Source organism: Centroberyx affinis, unplaced genomic scaffold, assembly GCF_046629955.1.
Source record: "Centroberyx affinis isolate AG114_WGS23_722 - 3 ecotype Tasmania unplaced genomic scaffold, CSIRO-AGI_Caff_v1 ptg002864l_1, whole genome shotgun sequence".
NCBI lineage: Eukaryota > Metazoa > Chordata > Actinopteri > Beryciformes > Berycidae > Centroberyx > Centroberyx affinis.
The window spans coordinates 22,058-44,392 of NW_027280999.1; the positions used below are offsets into that span (position 1 = coordinate 22,058).

The 22,335-nt window shown below is 40.2% G+C and overlaps 3 protein-coding genes across 5 annotated transcripts in view; 1 reads left to right on the top strand and 2 right to left on the bottom strand.

Moving 5' to 3' along the window:
- The window catches only part of LOC139658284 (protein O-mannosyl-transferase TMTC2-like), a 29,024-nt gene extending 20,727 nt beyond the window's left edge, over nt 1-8,297 (top strand). The window contains exons 9-11 of the mRNA XM_071536370.1: nt 899-1,013; nt 3,496-3,559; nt 6,697-8,297. Coding sequence (XP_071392471.1) covers nt 899-1,013; nt 3,496-3,559; nt 6,697-6,900 — 383 coding nt within the window. The 3' untranslated portion in view covers nt 6,901-8,297. The remainder of the gene's footprint in view (nt 1-898; nt 1,014-3,495; nt 3,560-6,696) is intronic.
- A 3,246-nt stretch (nt 8,298-11,543) lies between these two features.
- On the bottom strand, nt 11,544-15,111 carry LOC139658285 (protein mono-ADP-ribosyltransferase PARP11-like). 3 transcript variants are annotated; one of them, XM_071536372.1, is made up of 8 exons: nt 15,036-15,111; nt 14,538-14,654; nt 14,326-14,417; nt 14,165-14,234; nt 13,925-13,988; nt 13,528-13,661; nt 13,277-13,428; nt 11,544-13,166 (listed from the first exon to the last, which is right to left on the bottom strand). In XM_071536372.1, the coding sequence occupies exons 2-8, from the start codon at nt 14,618-14,620 to the stop codon at nt 12,868-12,870; spliced, it is 894 nt and encodes a 297-aa protein (XP_071392473.1). In that variant the 5' UTR covers nt 14,621-14,654; nt 15,036-15,111; the 3' UTR covers nt 11,544-12,867. The 3 variants fall into 3 exon arrangements, with proteins under 3 accessions (XP_071392473.1, XP_071392472.1, XP_071392474.1); XM_071536371.1 differs by having other exon boundaries at nt 14,326-14,440; XM_071536373.1 differs by lacking the exon at nt 15,036-15,111 and having other exon boundaries at nt 14,538-14,709.
- A 349-nt stretch (nt 15,112-15,460) lies between these two features.
- On the bottom strand, nt 15,461-22,228 carry LOC139658282 (protein mono-ADP-ribosyltransferase PARP11-like). The gene is made up of 8 exons (XM_071536368.1): nt 22,092-22,228; nt 21,710-21,834; nt 21,071-21,191; nt 20,777-20,852; nt 20,319-20,391; nt 18,178-18,305; nt 17,504-17,655; nt 15,461-17,407 (listed from the first exon to the last, which is right to left on the bottom strand). Exons 2-8 carry the CDS (start codon nt 21,824-21,826, stop codon nt 17,091-17,093), a joined length of 984 nt encoding a protein of 327 aa, XP_071392469.1. The 5' UTR covers nt 21,827-21,834; nt 22,092-22,228; the 3' UTR covers nt 15,461-17,090.
- Nucleotides 22,229-22,335: the final 107 nt, after the last annotated feature.

Sequence of the window (22,335 nt, forward strand, 5' to 3'; positions counted from 1 at the left end):
AACCCCTCACTATTTCACTGTCTGCCTTCTCATCTCTCTCTCTCCCCTTCCCCGTTGCATTTCCCGTGGCTCTCTCTTTCACTGCCTCTCTCTTTCACTAACTACATTCGTCTTCCTTTGTTTTTACAGTGTTCTCCATCTTTGTCTGTCAATGCTTCCTTACAAGCGCTCGCCGTCTTTCTTTTAACCTCAATCCTGCCGTCAATCCCATCACTTTTCACTCCATCCTTCACCCTTTCACCCTTTTCTCTCTCTCCCTTTACCCCCCCACCCCTATCCAGAGCGACTAACAAAAAGTAGAAATAAGCAGTGATGTAGTGGTAAATAAGACGGTGGGGAAACTATGACGTCCAGTTGAAGATTACCACAAGGCAAACAACCACCTATATGAACAAAAAACAATTATATTTTCATAAAAGCATGAATTTATAGCTCATTGCCATGGCGGCCATTGTGAATTTATGTCACACTTCGGGTGGGAAACTACCTGGAAGATATACATATAAAACTAGCATATAAATAAAACTATCTAATAAAACTAATATTACTTTACACATAAATGAGTACATAGACCTAACAGTTAATAGCAGGCAGTCTCGTTAACAACAGCTGCAACTGCTTGAATTTAATAGGGAAGTTAGCCAGTTTACTATAGCTCCTTACTAGCTAGTTAGCTACTCGCTAGCTAATGGGCTAAATACTGTATTAGCTTAAAGCTTATGTTTTTCAGTAGGGAATCTGTAAAATGATAGATGTTTGTCCGAGTCCTGATGTTTATGCCATAAATACTGTCAGGCCAAAAAGGTGGGAAAACTGTATTCACAAATAAAGAAGTGGTCAAACTGAGCTTGGTGGGTTTGTGTAAAAGTGCAGCTCTTCTGTGTGTTCCCTCCTCCAGGTCAGTTTCTGCTGGAGCAGGCTCGTCTGGGCGAGGCGGCGGAGATGGCAGAGAGAGCTGCGGAGCTGGACAGCTCAGAGTTTGATGTGGTCTTCAGTGCTGCTCACATGCTCAGGTTTGGCCAGACAGCTGAATAAAACTATTTACATACACAACATACACAACACCAATTGGACCAACCTGGAATGTTTGCAAGTGGAGTTTCCCTACTTTACCAAAGCATTTTTCCACATCCGTTGTTCCTCACAAGACTCAGCAAATAGAATGAAAACATATTTCATGAAGCAGTGTTGAGGTTTTTGAAGCTGGCTCTATTTACACAGTTCGCCGCTGTGCTACTTCACCATTCAAAGGCTTATTGTGTAGCCTACTACTGTATGCTATTGGATACTACCATCTTTTAAATATAAATTACAGTAATGTTATATTAATAGTAAATGTCCTTTCATATGGAAATATGCTATAAAAGCTATTATGTATAACACATATAAACACCAGTATAGTTTCAGTCCATCATCATGATGTTTCAGGCCAAGGCTTGTAAAGAAACCAAGCCATTGGAGAATTTTCCTCTAAAGTTTGGCAGGCACGTGCACAGACAGCATATGAGTCTTAAAACATTTGAAAAAGAACTGCAAATCCCCTCTGCTCCTTGCAACTCAAGGAAATATTGGAAGTGATGTGCCTTAATTCCGTTTTGCTCTACATATCTGGAAAAGTCATTACGGCTCTCTAGCATCCTCCATCTAAATGCAACGCTGCAGAGGATTTGTTAAAAGTTAAAAGTCTCAGAGTCTAGTGGAGGTTTGCTCTTGGAAAGCAGGAGTAAATCTAAGTGACAGATCATTCCGCCTTAGTCTGGCCTGACAGGTTATTTTCAGCTGAGACCCACTGTGACATATATTCAAACCGATTAAGCCTGTCACGGACCTCACTTAAATTATTGTGACACAAACCTGTCATTAGCTGGATTTAAAGCTAAAGCTGCTCTGTTGATAATGAATGTGAGGTGAACTTTGTGAATATTGTGACAGTGCAACTTTAGAAATCATAACTTCACGACTTTGTAGATAAAAGGCTCCTTGGCTTATCTTGGGGAGAGATTGTTTCATGTTTACAAATATTGGCTGAACTAACCAGGATTAGAATAATGACCTGACAATTTTGTTTGATGTAAGATTTTCCTGTAAATGTTGCAAAAGACACAAAGTTGTAGGCCTATACTCTGCATCCTTTGTGTTTTTATGAAGCCACTTTTTATCAGTTGACTCACTGTAGTCTTGGAAGTGCTTCCCTTAATGTTACAGGCAGCCAATGCATAAGCGATTTCACTCATAATGCATTCTCCACAGTTGCTCTTTACATGATTATCAGAAGGGGCAGTGTGGTTCTTTTGATGCTTTGAAAGAGAAATAATGCCTCTAACCTCTGTGTAGCAGTTCCCTGTCTTTGAAGGGCATTTCAGATCTGATTCCCTGAGTCTCTCTCTGTCCTCTGGGGGACTCTGCAGCATCTGACCACACAAAACAAAGATCAAGGAAGATGACTCTCTTAAAGCGATGACTATGAAAAGTCAGTGGTGAACTTCAGCTAACCCTGAAAAAATGCTGCCCGTATTCTCAAGGCATATTCTACTTTTATGCCAGCTCAACAGAGACATATCTGCTTGAGTCACAGCCTTATAAATATTAATTACTAAGTCTGGAAATGATGGCCTTCTTGATTTAATTAACTTTGGCACAGCAAGTCTGGTTCATGTACTCTTTGCATACAGATGTACAGAGCAGATTAACTATACCATTTGGGGTTGACTGGCTGGTACAGCATTTCTTGCATCAACATCATCCTCAAAATATTATCTTCATCTCTTTGTTCCATTCCACACTGATGAATAATAAGTGTGGGATAATGTACAGCGAGTCAGTTATAATCACCAAGTATGACCGACAGGGCGAATCAAGACCCAAACACGAAGCGTACGCTACATTATCCCATTTATTACACGGCTACTTAAAGACATTAATCATTTGGCACAAAACATTAATTTAAAATTATTTTATTACAAGCATTCCTTACAAGCTTTCATTAAAAACAAATAGTTCAGCAGGACTGTGTTGAAACATCTGTGACTACACTGTAGCAAGTCTGTAACCATAGCAACGTAAACAAATCTGGTAAGATTGCTGTTCAGCCTCTAACCACCAAATGTTTCATGCTCTCCGAATAAATTAAAAGTTCCATTTTCCTGACTTGGTGAGAAGAGTGTTTGTCTGCAGTAACGAGTAACATCTTTCTGGCACATGGTGTCGCCAGTTAATCTGATTAGAAATCAACAAAAATGACCAGACTTCTCGACTGCGGAGTGATATGATTCCATATGAAACAGCGGTCTGTTATGTGAATGCGCTCACTGGCCAATCAGAACTGAATATTCAACAAAGACAGTAATTTGTATGATTAGTAGTACAGTAATGAATCTTTACAATGATTAATCGTAATTAGTATTAGTGAAAACTTAATAATGAATATAAATGATTGTGTTATGTGCCCATCTTTCATTCTCCCTCCTTTTTCTCTGTGTTCCTCTTCCTCTCCAGACAGGCCAGTCTAAATGAGGCAGCAGAGAGGCAATATGGGCGTGCAGCCAGCCTAAGACCAGATGTAAGTACCTGGACTGGCGGCTCTGTTAGTTAAGGCAAACACACTCACACACACACACACACACACACACACACACACACAGCGTGCTACGTATTACAGTTATAGACATTATTGTTAAAGCAGTGTTGTTATTGGCAAAAACTGATATGACTGAATACAAAATGGAAACTACTGTGCATGTCTCACTGTGCTTATTCAAATACAGAAATCCCAAAGATAGAAGAGTTCACTGGGTACTATTTTCCAATATCAAATTCACACATTCAGTTCAAAGTATTCACGTTCAAAGTAAACACTTGATCGTGTCAGTACGGTGCGACAGGCTGAGCCTTGCGGTATATCAGGTCTCTCTCTGTCAGCATATGCGGTTGAGGAAGTTGGGGCTCTCCTCTTGCTGCCTAGTATCAATCAGTCACTTCAAAGGAGAAGGGCGCGTGGACTCGTCTGGGAGAGGTAATTTAGAGTCATAGGAACCCCTGTGTTTTTAGACAAGACCTAGATGGGGCTTCCTGTGGCCATTTGTCATGTTAGTCTGTTGGGTGACTGTGTGCTCTGTGACTTATGTTGCCATTGCAGTCAGGAGAGAGGGTTTGACTTTCATCTTCATACAATCCTACAGCGGAGTAACCAGTGTTATATTTCAACAGGCACAGGAACCTGTGTAGTGTCTGTGGCTTTTTAGATAAGGTTTGGCTGTCAGTTGATACGTGAAAGTCCGAGAAGCCATGTAAAATTGAACTTAAATGTAGAGTAACTGCCTACAAATCAGACTGAAAACTGCTCAGTTTGCAACGTTAATGAAATTAAAGTTAACTGTCTTCTGAACTCAATAGAAGAGTGGAAAGCTTTGTGTGCTGGTTGTCCATTTAAGTTTGGAAAAGCCGTGTTTATTTTCTATCCTGTAAAAATAAGCTACTCAAATGAATAGCTATATATTTTAATTCAGAGGGAGTCAGAGAGCCCTCATGTGCCCATTCAGACATGCTGAGGGCTTCTCTTGTCATTTGTCAAGAGCAAAGCACCTCTTGTCTTTGACATTTTCCCTGTACATGTCTGCTTAGTGAGTGACAGGCTCTCAAATATCAACTTATTCCAATAGCTTTCAGGTCATGAAAGATTCAGACAGTGCTGGTTATACGTGCTGAGAAAGGCAATAATTATGTGCCTTCAGAGAAAGATTGGAAAGAGTTTTTCTTTTTATACACTGATAGACTAAAATGCTTCATTATTTGCACCTCTCGAACGGAGCTTCATTGCATAATGTAATGCAAATTTATTTCTACTCTTAGCTGAAAAGGCTATGTTTACTGACTAACTGTGCAAATGGCATTAAAGCGAAGCTGGTAACACTGTGAATAATGCAATCATTGAGTTTATGGGGCCCATTTCAGATGCTGAACACTAATTTTGAATTGACTAAAAAGGATCGGAGGCAGATTCTGTTTCTACCCTTTGCCTCCTCACTCATGCAAATATATCCAACTTGCTAAAGGTCAAGAGCTTACATCCCTTTCTTCGCCCTTCTCACTGTATATGCATTACAGACAGACCAGCCCCACCGCACAAATCACTGCCTCAGCCCAAAGAGAGAGGAGTTGCCGATTTACTCTCTGGCTGCCTTCCTGTATACACAGGACAGATGTAAACAGGGCTCCGTTTCTAATGCTCCCTGGTCCCTTTACCGTGATTTTGTCCAGAGTGTGTATTGTATATCACCCAGTTGTTTACAGTGACAGAGGGCCTTCATTTATCTAGCTTAACATGTCTCAGCTGCTTACACCTGGTTCCTGCATGGTACAGAAGGCAGAACATGTTTCGGAGCGTCTTAAAATCTACTGCTTGAGATAGTCAAACGCCTCCAGCATTCATTTATTGCACTAGGTGAGACAAACAACCGCCCACTTAAAAAAATTAGTCTGTACTGCAGTGCAACTACCCTTGGTGTGAAACTGCATTATTAATTTTGGAGTGTCTTCAAGTCTACTGCTTGAAATATTCGAACTCAAGCATTTTGTTCCATTAGGTGAGACAAACAAGCTCCCACTTAAAAGCGGGTCTGACTCTACTTGAGAAATGGAATGTAAACAAGTGAAATATCAAGACAAGGCAAGGCAAAGTTGTGTTTGAGGAAAATAAAACTGTGAAGTAGTTGCCAAGAGGCTAACCGTATGTCAGGCAGTCAGGACCCAGGCCTGGGAGTAAGTCCAGGTCTGGGGGACGAGATGCGGAGGAGGTGGGGATGAGATTTGGGTGTGTTTGTTAGTTGTGGCTTGCTGAGAGTCCAGTCTGTGATGCAGGACACTCAGGTCACGGCCAAGTGGTTTCACTTTGCCACTTCAAATGGGGCAATCTGATTAAATAGGATCAAGGACCTTAAACACACTGCTGCATGGGGGTTTTGGTTGATACTCATACTTGCACGCACATGCACACACACACACACATGCACGCCACATGCATACACACCCACACACACAGTCACACCAAGCCAGTTCCTGGTTAGAACTGTTGCTCTGGGCAAAACAAGTGAACCCCTCTGATCCAGTCAGCTTCAGCTCTAGCTTTGCTGACCTGAAAAGAATCAAGTGTAAGGGAGTGTGGGGGCAATTTTACCATATTCTAGTGCCCAGTCACACAGCCAAATATAGATTATCAATTGTAATCTTCCCTCCAAACTCTGTAATTCAATTCCAAAGCTCATTTCACCACGGCACTGTCAAAGGACAAACTCTGAAATTTGACCATGCCAGCTACTGTGAGGTCACATTAGGGCTAATTTAATGCATATTTGATTTTCTTAGCCTTAAGCAAATTTCACCAGAGCCCCTGCCTTAATCTACCACAAGAAACCTGGCAAGCGTCCTGAAATATGTCTCGCATATCAGAGTCAGTGTGAAACATAGGGCTCAGAAGGGCAAGCTCAAAATAGTTTGCCAAAATAGAGGAATTCAAGGACAAACAGTGGCTACAGTTGCCACAAGTGCAGTAATCCTGTAACTCAACACTCTAATATCTCACGTATCTCACCATAAGAGCATTATGGCCCATTAATGTTTTTACTTTGTGGTAATATCAAGATCACTCTGTATCCCCTTCTGCTGTTTTTCCCCTCACACTATTTCTTTGCCCTCTCCCAGTACCCGGCCGCTCTGATGAACCTCGGTGCCATCCTTCACCTGAATGGGAAACTTCCAGAAGCTGAGGCCAACTACCTGCGAGCGCTCCAGCTCAAACCCGACGATATCATTACCCAGTCCAACCTGCGCAAGCTGTGGAACATCATGGAGCGGCAGGGACTCAGGACTAAGAACGGGCTCGGGACCCAAAAGGGAGATCTTTGAACCGAGAGAAGTGCTAAGGCGTTCCCTCAGTGAAGATGGAGTGTCCTCCAGGGAATGGGGCAAGAGGAGACCAGTTATCCGGTTTAAGGATATGAAAGAGCTGGAGGCTAAAAGCTATCTGTTCAAGGCATGAAGGACGAAGTCTCTAGTGAATGGTAGCCTGTTATCCCTGTGAAAGACTGTTTGAGGTTGGCATGTTTGGGATTTGAGGGTCAAAAAGGCAGGTTCTGCCCTATGGTGCCATGAATGCGCGGTATGGTGAATGAATAAGCCTAATGTCACCTTCAAGTCAAAGGCAAGTAACTGGGAAATCCAAAAGAAAACTTCTTGAGACCAATGTTAGAGGGCTTGATGAGGATTTATGTCTCTGGGCCAATTTTTATTTAACTGACATTAAAAACTCAACTGCCAGTTTTGGGTAGGTTAGAGCACTTAATTTGAAAAAAAAAAAAGCAATGGTATTGAAATAAAATAATTCCTGCAAAATGTGTTTTCATGTTTTCAACGCTGTTTGGTGAATATGGATTTGTCTATAATCTTTCTCTTAAATGAGTAAAAATCATCAACAATCCTCAGGGTGATCTAACCTTGAAGTTTTGCTGTTCATGCTCCTATTTCAAACATGAGACAAAACAGTAATTGAACAACATGAAAGCATGCCAGTGCTAACACATCTTCAGGTACTGCCCCCTGATAATGCATATACTGTATAAGCTTATATGTACATATTGTTGCAACCAATTAAAAGGACAGGTTAAGGCATGATGCATAGTCAATCAGCATACTGTTGTCCGAGACACTGAAGTTTGTTTGCACCTGGTGCATTTTAAATGGTTGCAACTGTAAATGAAAACAGATCATGAGAAAACTCTTCAACTGTGCCAAAGCTTGTACCGAGTCTTACGCCTCTCGTGCCAAGCAAGAAAGGTTATTACTTATGTATTGTGTTCCTTGTGTCAAATGAAGATGTTTTATTTTATTTCATATGATCAACCGATCAGTTTAATTTATTAATATGTGTAATTTTATGTGAACATGCCAACACTGTGCCCTTTCGTTGTCACCTTAGCTCTCCCTCTCTCATTTCTCCAAATAGATCGGCTACAGTAGGCTACAAGACGATTACATGAAAATGTCTGTTTCTGTTTTTTTTTTCCTCTCTGCTCAGGGACATCAGGTTGTGATTACTGTCACAGAATGGGTTTGTGACACAGAGAGAGCTTGTTAAAATGATAGTAGGAGATGTTTTTGATGATTGTGGTGTTTGGTTAAATTATAGAAAACGTGTAGCCTAAAATGTGTTGTGTTTTGTAAAAGAGAAGTGAACCTTTTTCCATAATAAAAACATGATTTTTGCTCTCAGCTGAGTGATGTCCCCCAGGACGCCTTTGCCGCTCAACAACGTAAATTATTTGAAATTTCCAAATAGATTATTCTGAGTCTTTGAAATGTCGAGATGTTGAATAATTTAAGAACTCATTTCTCTCCAATCCCCTTACCTATTCTTGGTTTCCATGGAGACCTTTTTGACAGAGGGAGATGGAACAGAAAAGAATCGTGCCACTCTCTCTCTCCCTCCCTCTCTCTCTTTCTTTCCCTCTCTTTAACTCACACACACACACGAACACACACGCACACACAGACACACACATGCCCAAAAGACAGTTTTCTGAGAGAAATTACTAATTAGACTTGGTCTTTTCACTCAACTCATCAACATGTTGATATCAGCCGATGTAGCTGACATCAAAAAGAGGCTATAATCACATGCCTGGCTTTGAGCTCACCAAGCTGTAAATATTTAACAAGGTACAAAACTTAACGCACTAATTTACTTACAACTAGAGTCCAGCCAGAGTTTTAAGCATTTTAAAGCATGCAATGAAGCTTAATGTTCATCTATGAGGAAATAACACAACACATGCAGTTTGGTTATGTAATAGCAATAATAAGAATCAAACATGCATTTGTTATGTGTAGAAAACAGCTTTTTGTAACACTATCTGCTACTTATCAGTGAATCTGCCCATCTTATCCATAAAATAATTTACTGAGAGGATAGCATGTCTTATTTATGGTCTTAGTAAACAATTACATATACAGTAACTCAACTCAAGACTAAGGAACCAATAAATACTATGCAGTCATATAAACAATGTACACTAGACTGTACGATATTGAGCAAGAAAAAATAATTGGGATATGACTTGCTCTACATGTGGACAGATTATTCTGTACAGCTTATTTCAGTCCTTAAATATGTTCACAAAATGTGTGTGTCAAGTGGAATAAGGGGGTTGTAATGCTTAGGATTTTCTCAGCTTGAATAAAATCAAAGATTTTGTCTGTTGTATAACCTATGATGATAAATTGCGTCCTCTTTTAGAAATTTCTAAATGTACACTCAAACACCCTTGAAAAATCACACACACAGATGCAAACACTCCAAATCATGTCCCAGTTAGAAGAAATGAAGAGAGTTGTTCCACTGTAGACTGCCAACATTTGAAAAATTCTTGAAATATTTATATATTGATATTGATTGATAGCACAAAATAAAACAAATTGTGGTGCTGTACTTTTGATTGGTTGGTTTTGGTTGATGAAATGACAATGCCTTTACAGACTGGATCATCTATATTTTAGAAATGTTTAATGATGAACTTCAGGTAATGATCCTTTTTTTCACCAAAAATGGATATATAACATTTCAGAAATGAACTCAACTACAGTTTTTGGCCAAACAAGTCAAGCCCTCCAATCCTGGATCTTCCTCAGACATTCCTCTATCCATAGTGATAAAGCTCATTAGAATTGCATATGAAGGTGGTGTCCCATGACCCCTGCGGAGAGGGGAAACAGAGAGGTCCTCTTTTTTGCAAGTCTAGCCCCATCTGAATGTGTCTCTGTGTTTCCCAGGTCACGCTAGCTTGACACCCAATGAGGAAGCACTTTGATGCCCCCTCTTCTTCCTGCCTGTGTGGTTGACCACACCACCGGGAGTGGGGCCAAGGAGCAGATATGCAGAATCCGCTGTTCCAGCAACCAGTGCAATCCAATCCAATCCAATCCAGCGCAGGGAAAACTTTGGAAAAATTATTAATGTGACCATGTTTGGATTTCAATTTAGCCTTTTCACATCCACTCACGCTAAAATGAAAAATACAAGTAATCTGTTTTAGGAGCTTGCAAATAAGCCGCCTTGCCTCATTACAGCTGAGTAATATTTTCCTCCTGTACTTGAGTAGAGACAGTCCTTGTTACCCCGCTGCCAATTACCCATAAGCTGCCTTTGTCACTCAAAAGATGAAAGTTACTCGCACATGATGGCTCCATCTGTGTTTGGGTGTTCCATATCCGGTAGACATGACTTCTGACGGCAGGAGCAACACCTGCGATGCCTGGGCTTAAAGGGGAAGGTAAACTAGGGAAGGAAGTGAGACAGGCCCGTGACAGATGAAAGATTTCCTCCCTACCACGCCTGCTATGTAAGCATGTGGGAGTGGGGGAAGCATAGAATGGCTACTCAAAGAACACAAAGCTACCTTAAGCCTTGGTATTTCAGCCAACTGAAGTTCAAGGACGATCTTAGGCCTGCAAACTCTCAGGTATGGATACTACTGACTACTCTCACTCTACTTTGACTTCCAAGTCAGACACCTATCCCATATAAGGTGCTGCTAGAGTAGAACACATGCACACGTGTCCTGTCCAACAATTCAGTCGATCAATCACCCCATTAATCAACCCATCAAGTATAAAAACAGAAAATAGAAAAAAGACTATCAGTAACATAATGGACAGTTAATATGGTGACCGACATGCCACTGAAGTGCAGCTGTTAGACTGAGATGAAAAGTCAAACCAGTTAAATAGTCCAAATAACTTGTAGCCTGTAGTGCTGCCAAGCTGCAGAAATGAATATTGATAAACCACCCCACCATTATGCAAAGGCTATAACAACCTTACCATCACATGTAGTAAAAACCAGTGGCTTGACTGATAGGAAAGGCTGGAAAAAAACGTTTCCAGTATTGCAACAATAGTGTCTTGTCCCCTGTCATTTTTTGCTACTGACCGATTAAATCCACTTGTCTTAAACCACTAAAATACTAAGTGAATGTTACTGGGTGCTAATGTTAGCCTTTGTTTTGCTTTTTCACAACTATGTGGTCTAATGCCTGGACTGTTATTGTGTTAAATAAGTGATGAATTGGAGGTGAAGGATAGTGGGCTTCTTAACATTACTGGCAAAGGTGAGAACCAATTCCCTTCCCCTCAATTCCATGTTGTAACTCCACTCCGTTTATATCTGGCCAACAACCAGTTGTTGGTTAACTGATGGATGGTGCTAAGAGGATACAAGACCACAGCTGACTGCTGGCTGTTTGAAAATATTTTGAGCAGTTGCTGATTGAAACTAAAGGATTGAGTGTGTTTCCTACAAAAATAATGGTAAAGAAATGTGCCATTTTTAAGTGCTCAAATAATGCTGACCTGCCCACTCCTGTGCTGAAACATCTACTGTGTCAGTAGCGACCTCTGCTGACATTTTCCCTCAAGTACAGCTGGCAAAATTGATAGGAGGAAAGAAAGTTCTAGGAAAAGATTTCTCTTTTACGTTTGAAACAAAGTTACCATGATGAGTGTGAATAAATCTTTATGAAAAAGAACAAAATTGTAATCCTACAATACATCTTAGTAGGATATTATAAAAAATACCACAGCAGATAAAAAAATATGTATGATGAGGCTATAATAACCCATTATTAGTCCCACCAGGAATATTATAGAAACATTTTTTGTCATTTCTGGTTAAGGAAGCCCCTTCTGTATTCAGTTAGATGCATCAGGTTGGGGGCCCTGACTCATATTGTCAGGGGGCCTAGAATTGCTAGCAACGCCTCAGGCCCCAAGTCTAGTTTAGAAGGCTCATAACCCCAGTCCCAAAACATGAAAAGCTGGATATTATAAGATCACGTTAATAAATACCACATGAATAAACACCGGTGACCTTTTGGTTTGGTTCTGCCGGGCAATTTATTTATAGAGCTCTTCTGTTTGGAGATCAAAGAAGATCATGAGGTCATACAAACCTTGTCATAAACAAAATCAAACTGTTATAATGAATTTAACTATATTTAAGGTAAAGAATGACCTGGATAACCGGTAGGCTACTAGCCAATGACCAAAGCAGAGTTGTAAACACTCTAGAACCATTTTAAATAATCTAAAAGTAAATAAATGTAGCTTATCCGCAAATTATTGATCCATCTTTTCAATGATTTTCTTGGAAAGATGTGTTCTAAGCCCCTTTTCCAGTCATTGTGGTGGTCAATGACTTCATGATGTATCCAAGTGTATCCAGTGTGCAAAAACATACTTCTCAACATAGAGAAGTTTAGACATTTGTTTAACTCACCATAGTCAACGTTTGTTTTAAACTGTCACTTAAAGTTTTTGTCAAGTGACTTGAATTAAAAATACAATAAGATGCAATGTAAATGTAAACAAACCTTTTGCAACCTAAAAATATGTTTGAATGTCATGCTTCAGTCTCTGTAACTAAAGCTCTGACAATAAATTTCAAATGAAAAGAATGTTTTCTTACTGATTACTATAAGTAATCAGCTAAATAATTTCAATAATTAACCATACTGCAATTATGGACTGGAGCTTTTGTCATAGAAAAAAGAACAAAATAACGTTAATGTTAATTTTTGTTTTCAACATTGTATTAAAATTTAAAAAAAAAAAATTATGTTCTGGAAAAACAGCGGTAGAGGAAAAATAACCTTTCAAGACATGAAATTCCAAAGTGCTTCTCTGTTGGCAACCTTCAGCTCTCCATGGTTTCTTCATAGCTGTCAATACAAAATCCATTGAGAAATATGCTGAAATTATGCAAACATTTGCATCCAGACAGTCTGATGTAAGCATGTTGCACTTCCAAATGTTCTCTTGAGTTCAGCAGTACTGAATCAAATACTCTGGATATATTTGATTTGGATCAAAAATGACAAAGATTTTGGGATCCTTGATGTTATCCACACAGCTGTCGTGGTTGTTTGTTGAAGTTTCATGATCAGGTTTTTGGAATTCCTTGTGTCCCATCTTTGACTTTCCAATCATCACCCGGGCTAAAAATATTATTTTACTTTGTTGGCCTTGTGCAGCTTGTGATGCCCCGCCATACAGTGGCAATGGATCAGTGCTCCATTTACTGTAATTATCTGCGTATGACGCATGTCTTGCAAAGTATGTCCCTAAGTGAGAAAAAAAATAGATTAACTAGAGGAATTCTGGTGCAGAAATGGACATATTACACTATTAAATATATTGGACTTGGACTTGTTACTGTATCATTCTCACTCACCTTTTCCAAACACATGGCCATTCGCGCTAGGTAATCTGAAGTCAAAGTTATATGTGCAAATATTGTGCACATTGCTGATTTGGGTTCCATGAAATATTCTTCTCTCGTTGATTTCTTTGACACCTTGAATCCTCATCAGCTGTTTCTTCTTCCTTTATAACACAGAGAGTGAATAGAAAGGCCATTTTGAGTGCCAGCAGAGGGAGCAGGTGCAGTAGAATAAACAGCACAGCTTATGGAAAGCCACCTACCTGCAATAGAGTTCCCACAGGTCTAAGTTCTGTATCCTGCTGATTGATACGATGGTTCTGTCCAACAACCCGTCGTTCTTCACAAAATCTGCCACAGTCTGATACTCAGGGGTGAATTCATTCAGACGGATTAACTGTAAAATAATAAATAATAATGTAATCACTTTGCACCCAACTGAACCATATTTGACCTAATAATTCAGTTTTTGAATTCCAGTGGGATATATTTGGCCATAATACTTTAACTTGCCCAGTTGCTGTTTTAATCTGTAGAGACACTATTTGCCTGAGGTTTTTTTTTTTCTACAATGTAAAAAATGCTAAAAAAAAAAAAAAAATCTGAAAATGATACAGAATGGATATTTGCTTTACTAAATAGTTCGATTTAGCATATCACCTGATATGGCAGTTTGGGATCAACCATTTCCCAGAAAACAGGGACAGAGCTAAAACAGGAACACCTAGAATGGAGAGGAGTGGTTAGTGTCTGTTGGGCTGACAGTAACTTTCACTTTCATTTTGTCAGAAACCGAGACTGTACATGGACGTTGCATAATATTGATTCGTCCACTCTTTATTGCTTTAAGTTTAATTAATTTAATTTAATTGTAATTATTTATTTAATCCCTTGTTTCACCTTATCTGAACGTGGCAGGATCGTTGGATTCTCCTTTGCCGTCCTGTGGTACAGTCAGTCTGTAACATTGCTGAATAGAGAGAAATTAATCATGTCACCCACACAAGCTCATTATAAATCAAATGAAGACTTTATGTGAACAAGAAAAAATACTCAAATACCTGAGAAATCGATCTTGCTGCCACCAGTGGATGAACATGTCTGTAAAACCCCCATGGAGTCTTTTAGGTAACACCTTTCTATATCATCTGTGCTGAGGGAGATATCTGGATCATCCTGCCATTCAAACAACACTGATCAGGAAACAATTCTTAGTTCACAAACTAACAGACAGATTATGACTGATCTGTATAGTGATATAGGGTTGGGGTACCTCAAACCTGTGCCACCTTCCACAGTCTGCCAGATAGTACCAGCACCAGCATGGTGCCTGTGATGTGTCCATGTATTCCACATGCTGACTGCCCTCTGCCCGATTATTCCACATCGTCTAGACAGATACACATATAAAATTGATCATATTACAACAGAAAGTCTTTTAAGCTAATAATTCTCCACTTTCCATTGTTTTATTTTATGTCTTCAGGTCCATTAAACGCTTTTTGTGCGGTGTCATGTTAAAACGCTCTCAATCCGTTTTTACATGTTCACTTTCCAGCATCTCTCCGAGCCTTACAAAGTGTTACCTGTTGCTGTGTCTTTACGGCTCATTAATATTAACGACCCCTCTGTTCTGATTGGCTAACCGTTTCAAGAGTGAAACTTAGGCTACACCACAGCCCGGCGGACAGATAAGGAAAACTGGTCGGTAAATACGCCATGACAACCGCTTTGAAAAAAAATGCTTTGTAAAAAATGATGATGAGCTTACCAATGTGACGCCACAAAGTAGAGGCTCGGTTTTCTAATATGGATTGTGTGGATTTAGTTGGCTACCGTGCGTTTTGATACTTCCACGATGTTAATCAGAGGCAAGGGAAATCCGGTTTTACACGATATGGGACCTTTAGCTGAACTACCGCATACCCGGACTTACTTAGCAGGTAGCTTGGAGCTATTAGGGCTGAGTGTGGTGCGCCTGACTATCATGAATTAAACTTTATTCATAGCCACACCCCCCTCCCTCAGACAGGAAGGATTTCCTCACTCAGAGGCAAGACTGGGACAGTATGTGACACTGTTACAGCACAAGATAATGTTGTCATCTAAATCCTTGTGCAATGTCATCAGTCTTCTCCCTTGACAGTAGTTTTACAATAAAACAAATACTTGAATGTGCTTTAATGAAAAGCTTTATTAGTAATACAATGTGCAAAATACAGACACACACATACCCGCACACACCTGCACACATACTCACTCACCCCCACACACACGTCTGTGGTGTATGATCCAAGACACATGGTTGCTGCTGTTTCACTCATATGATGTACATGATTTGCTGGAGCTCCACTCTTGTACTGTAGCACCCTCTTGTGGCAAATGTAATACTCTGCATTGTAGTATTGTTTTTTTTCCACAAATGTAAAACATGAAAAGGTAAGACATTATGCAAGAGCAAGGGTGTAGAAAGCAAAGAATGAGTTCAACAACAACTAACAAAGCATCATTACAGCATGGTTAATTTACAGTACTATACATGTGCTGGCCACACTAATTTTTGGATAAATTTACACCAGGGGCAAAGTTAAACCGGCTTTTTCTTCATCAGCAGATCAAAGTTAAGAGTAAACACAGATGTGAACAGGTGGCAACATTAGACTCAGATCATTAAATTCTAATGTGATGTTAAATTTGATCTTACTTTGGTTTTATGCCCAACTGGAAATCTGATATAAACTTTGTTCCTGGTGTAAACGCACATAAAATTCAACCACAGTCCATGTCAATTATTTTTCTGATTTCAATCAATGTTCTTTGCACATACAGAGCAGTATTGCCCAAGGACATGGACATACAACAAAGTGAACATGACATTACGACTTCATGTCATTGTGACACAATTACAGACCCTTTCATGGAAAGGAAAGAAAAATTGTGCATTGATGCATGGTTAAAAAAAAGAGCAGAGGTAGAGGCTGTTTTGCTTGAATTAAAAACGTGCTTCCCATGCATACATAATATGTTTTACTACGTACACACAGATGTTTGAGTCGCTAACAGTGACAGATCACGGTGCCACATGGGTAAGCAGGAAAAAGCAGGTTTTTGTCATTTGGGACAATGTCTACATGACTTGGACACTCATGGGATTAAGGTTTGCTACCCAGCCCATTTAAGCAGACTGCTACAGCTAGACCTACTGCATACATTACTGTAGATGTTCTTAAGGAGTATACTTAAGGAAACCTACAACCGAGCTTGTGCCTGATACTGTGGATGTGAAGGAAGTGCCGTGGTGTTAAGGTTGTGCCGATGCCAGGACATCGCCTGTAAGCTACAGGCTGCAAATGTGCCACTCCTATTTTAAACAACTGTGCACATATACTCAACAAGCAAGAATGGGTACTGCATGAAATACAAAATTGCCACAAAGACTGATAAAAGAGAAAATGTATCCTCAGATTATCAGAGTGGTTCAGTATTTGCATCTTTTTTATATCACAGAAACATCCCAAGCAGTGTGTGAGTAATAGGCCCCTTCTGTGCACGACCAACATCGTAGAATATACAGTATATAAAACTATACACAAACACTATATTGTCTTCTTGCTTTTCCAGTATTCCCTAAAGGCACTTTAGATGACCCATGCCCCAGTCAGGCAGTGGATCTAACTGAAAGAAATAACCAAGGTCCTTTTAACTGCTTCTCTTGCCATGTTATCCAGTCATCTGATTTCCGTCTCCTATATCCGTGTTTGAGATCCAGCCTCTGTAGTTCATATGTTTTGAAGAAAAAAAAAAGTTCATAAACTCTTCTTAGGCATCAGTAGAACTCAATCAGATACTCCGGGTAAATCTGGTTGCTGTCAAAGATGACATAAATCTTTGGATTGGCCATATCGTCCACGCAACTGTCATAAAAGTTGGTGAAGCTGGCGTCCTTGGAGGGCGGTCTGCAGTACATAGGATGACCGACGGTGTATTCCCCAACCAGCACTCTGGCCAGGAACATGGTCTTATAGGGAGGCTCGCTGGCAAATATTGGCGGGGCGAGCCCGTGTCTCTGCAAGGCGGTGTTGTGCTTCCCCGTGGTAAGACAGAATTTACTGGAGTATTTGGCATCCCTGGCAAAATAGCTCCCTGGAGGAGAGAAGTGCGAGGGAAATGTTGAAATCTAAACAAAAAAACGTGGGTTAATCGCTACATGATGTTACATCACATGACGCAGGGATCTACCTTTGCCGTAGACATCGCCGTGGCTTCCGGTCAGCCGCCAGTCAAAGTTATATGTGCATATAGCTTGTACGTTGCTGTGGCCTGTGCCGTGAAACAACATGCGCTCCTCAATCTCCAGTGTGCGCTTGACTTTTCGCAACTGTGTTTTTTTCCTTTGGGGGGGGAGGGACCAAGGAATGACAACACAGGAATGAGTATTGATCAGTCCCTTCCTACTGTATGAGTTCATGCTCAAGCCACCACAAAGGGCTATGTACAAAGGAGATGTACTCAAAACTGACTTTCAGAGACAAAGGCACACCATGTCTTTGTCTCTGAAAGTCAGTTTTGATCTGTGATTTCAGATGTTAGAGCAAAATCAATTAATGGTTTTGGGAAAGGTGAGTGAGTGAATTTTCTCACCTTGATTTCAGTCTATTTATTTACTTTAACAGAGGAAAAGCTTTGTCTGCAGCGGAAGCTAGTAAAAATAGTGCCATTGCTTGCAGTTTTCCAGCTTTCCACTGTGAACACATTTTTGCACTAGATAAAATAGAAATCATAAAATCATAATCACCAAGTTCAACTCAGCAGAATCCTCTGCCCACACAAAACATGACAGTTTATTTTTTACTTCTCTACGGACTTTGTACAATCCACTCACAAACATATAGACAATGTTAACAACACTCTACCTGCAGAAGAACTCCCATAAGTCCAGGTTCTGAATCCTCTGGATGGATTTGATTGGATGTCCCATCGTCCTTTCGTACAGTCTGGCTACTTCTTTAAACTCGTAGGTGTCTCTGCCAAGCTGGATGAGCTGAAAGAACGTAATCACACATGGGAATGGTAGAAGTAACGAAGTAATGGCAAGCAAGTAATAAAAAAGTAAATAAAAAGCAAAAGCCTTGTTACCAGCAGAGAAACATGCTCAAGCACAAACACAGCAGACTGTGACCAGTAAAACCTTAAAAAAACCTACTATACAGTATACACTCAGTATCCACTTCATTAGGTACACATCCCTGTTGTAGATAGAGGAACATAAAGATGAAGCTACAGTGGACACTGATCACCAAAACTGGACAATTGAAGAGTGAGTTTTACAAATGGAAACATCCAGCAGGATAATGCACCATCGTCTCCAGATGGTTTCAGCATAATGAGTTTACATGCAATCTCTGAATTACTATAATATCACAATTCACATACGATATACAAAGCCCATTGAATATTTCAGCCTATCCCTGCCTGGGAACGGAGAGATTGACACCTGTTGTCTCAGTCAATCATGTATCAAATAGTCCAAGAGCAGATTCTCCCCTAACTTTCAAGCTGACTGTACTGAGCCGAGAAGAACGCAGGAGGTCAAGTTGTTACTTGTCGAATATCAAACAACCTTATCTATTAGCTGAAACTATATTCTTTGGATAAAGCAACAAAGGCTTTTCTCTCACCTGTTGCTGCCGTGCAGCTTCAGAGATTTCTTTGAATTTGGTGACTTTAAAACTCCTGAACTCAAAATTTAAAGTCAGTACAATTATGCTAGGTCATTGGCTAAAATGCTAATATGCTAACATTACATTTGTAAGGTAAGCTCAGACACCAATTGTAGCTTCAAGTGTTTGTAAAATTTTACCTTAAAAGTAGTTGCCAAAACCAAACTGTTCATTTCAGTATATTTTGTACTAAAACACACTTGTGTTTATACGTTGTTAAATGCTGTAGAGCTTTATTTGTGGGAATGGCTCATACACTGTTTCATGCCACATTCTTGGCTTTTGGTTGTAGTTGTCCTGCCATCTTGCCGGTACAAAGTTTTTCATTATGATTCTTTCTTTTCTTCAATTATGTATGTTTAATTTCATTGTAAACATTAATCATATGATAAATTGCAAAACAGGATTGTGTATTACAGTGGTAACACTGAATGACTGATTTAGATGCCTTCACATGTTGATTTACTTTTGGTTAGGTTTTCCATTTTGATGGATTTAGGATGGCGAGCTACCTGATTTACTGGATCTTTTCAGAACTGGATTTCATCTTCTGATTTCCTTGAACTGGACTTTAGAGTCAGGTTGCTAGTTGCTACAGTACACTTCTGTGTGGTAAGACAAAAACATTACACCCTTAATGGTGCAGCATGAACTCTTAATATTAGTTGGTAACATGAAACAATGTAAGCATTGAAGTCTATATGTTTTGTGCTTTCAAAGGTGATATTGAATCTATTGACGTCAGAATATGACATCAGTTCAACTCTCAAATCACTTAGGTATTTGAAAGGTTATTCATTGATTCACTGGTGAGTTTTGTATCGATGATATTTAAAGTGCACGTTGTTGTAAGTATTTCCTGGGTCTTTACTGGGGTGGTTATATATTAGGGTTTTTGTTAGAATTTTGCACTTTCAATACAAATCATTGTAACTGCAAAGAATCTGTCTGGTCTCATTATTTAGTATATTATTATATTTAGTATACTGTATACCACCCTTGCCACAGTGACTTTACTTTACTCCAATAGCCTGCACAGTCCCCAGATCTCAACCCATGAGCACCTTTGGGATGAAGTGCAGTGGGATGAGGTGCAGTGGGATGTTCACAACAAGAGAGTGCTGCTGAAAAATCACCATCGAGTCAGCATGGACCGAGATCGCTGTGGAACATTTCCAGCACCTTGTTGAATACATGCCTCAAATTTCAGGTTGCTCTGGAGGCAAAAGGGGGGTCCTAACCCTGTACCAGCTAGGTGTGCCTAAGTAATTGGATACTGAGTGTATGTCACAGTGATGCCTGTATACACACATACATGTAATTATTGTACTCACTTGATAAGGCTCATCTGTATTTATTCTCTCCCAGTGACAGGGAACAGGCAAGGCCAAATTATCACATATAAACCTGAGAGAATGAGTGAAAGAGAGTGAGAAGAAGAGAGGTCACTGATTAAATTGCTTCAGCAATGTAAGGCTATAATGAATCCCACTGCGTTTAGGTGCATTATGTAAATACAGCATGTGCTATTTGGCAAATGTGTGCATAAAATAAATAACCTTGTCATAAGATATCCTAAGTATTTGTGCCTGGAGGAGAAATACTCCTCCCTTGCCCCTCTCCCCAGGGAGATCAAACAGCAGGGTCAGCTGCAGGGCAACACCCTTGGATCTGGCAGCTAATATCTTTTCTCCTTTATAGGAATGGATGAAGTGAAGACAAAAGTTCTCTGCATGTTTACTCCATCCACTTTTGTTACTGGCAGATATTATACACAGTTGCTCAAGCTTACCTGAAGCCAGTTGCAGAGTGGAGGGAGCGTTTGATTGGTCGCTGCTTCCCCGTCGTTACATTTATCTGTCGCATGACTGGCAAAGAATTAATCAAGATTAGGGCTTCAGGAACTTAAATATTCATGCACCATTTCTGAAACAGGATTAGCTCTGATTTAAAATAAATTATCTTTACCAGAAGTTTTACACTACTTTCCATTCAAGATTCTGTAGGCTGAATATTTTGTCTGGTGAAGTGGCTCCAATAATACTTTGATTATGCACTGCCAAGCAGAAAGGCTCTGTCATGGTACCTGAGAAGTCCAGCCTGTACGTATATTTGGCAGTGTAGAATTCCATGACACCGTGTTGGTTCCTGTTGTAACACTGTTCGATCTGAGCGCTGGTCACAGAACACGCCGCACTGGGATCAATCTGACAGAGAGGTTGGGGGAGATGAGCTAGTCAACTGCTAAACTTAGGAACAAATGTGATGGGGTGAATGGAAATGAATGAAGCAATGGGCACAGGAGTGAGAGGTGGGTGGAGGGATGGATAGATGGATAATTTGGTCTCCAGTCGTGCCGTGGAGGGCAGAGAGCATGCAGGTTTTCATTCCAACCAAACACTATGCCAGGTAATTTCGATGATAAGGTCGTCCTCTCTGGTTGAAGGTGTGATAATCAGTGAAAACCACCTGGTGTAGTGTTTGGTTGGACTGTAAACCTGCATACTCTCAACCCTCCATGGCACATGATGAACTTGGAGAACACTGATTTAGAGTATCGCAGAGGGAGGGACAAAGGTTGGGATGATTCATTGTTTATCAGTTAGATCTAGGTAGGCTTATTCTCTGTGAAGTCCTTTGAGACATGCTTGGTGATGAAGATCTATATAAATAAACCTGACTTGATGGAAGTATCCAACTAGCTAAAGTTATGCTGACATGTTACCTCAAACATATGCCACACTCCACACTCAGCCAAGTAGAACCAGCACCAGTTTGGCTCTGAGGTGTCCATCTCCTCAATCTCCGCGGACTCCTCCTCTGGTGATCTGATGGCTAACATAGCTAAATCTGAAATTAATAAGTGAAGACAAGCACACACTTAGGCAAACTGTAACTACAAAAAAGTCAAGGTATGGGCCAAGCTGCTGTTTTATTTTACCGTTAAGACAACCTAACGTTAAGGAGATGCTTGCATGACATGGTCGTGAGGACATTTCGCCCTGTAAAGTAAATTCAAATTCATACAGGAAATGGCTCGAGTCAAATTGCCAGCTATCGTTACCAGCTACCGCACCCGGTGCTTTTGAACTGTACGGATGTCTTACCAGTTTTTCCAGTCTAGCTCTGACTGGGTCACTTGTGGTCGTTGTGGGGGAAAAAACTCAGTCATGCATTATGAATAAAGCACCAGAAATCGCAGGCTCAGCGTGAGAATGAGTGACTACATAACAGTTCGTCTTGCTATGGATTGTTTACTTTTATTTCCTGGTTCGTCACGTACAGTACGTCACGGCATTTGTGTCATATGACTCGCCACATTCCTCTCCGCGCGCCCCCGCAGAGATAAAG

Coding starts and splice junctions, on each gene's coding strand:
- LOC139658282 (XM_071536368.1), bottom strand. CDS start 21,826: ATGTTAGCCATCAGATCACCAGAGGAGGAGTCCGCGGAGATTGAGGAG. Junction 18,306..20,318: donor ATACAGATGAGCCTTATCAA/GTGAGTACAATA, acceptor ACGTTCTTTCAG/CTCATCCAGCTTGGCAGAGA. Junction 17,408..17,503: donor CGGCGATGTCTACGGCAAAG/GTAGATCCCTGC, acceptor TCTCTCCTCCAG/GGAGCTATTTTGCCAGGGAT.
- LOC139658285 (XM_071536371.1), bottom strand. CDS start 14,651: ATGTGGAATAATCGGGCAGAGGGCAGTCAGCATGTGGAATACATGGAC. Junction 13,429..13,527: donor CTGTGGGAACTCTATTGCAG/GTAGGTGGCTTT, acceptor TGTGTTATAAAG/GAAGAAGAAACAGCTGATGA. Junction 13,167..13,276: donor TGGCCATGTGTTTGGAAAAG/GTGAGTGAGAAT, acceptor TTTCTCACTTAG/GGACATACTTTGCAAGACAT.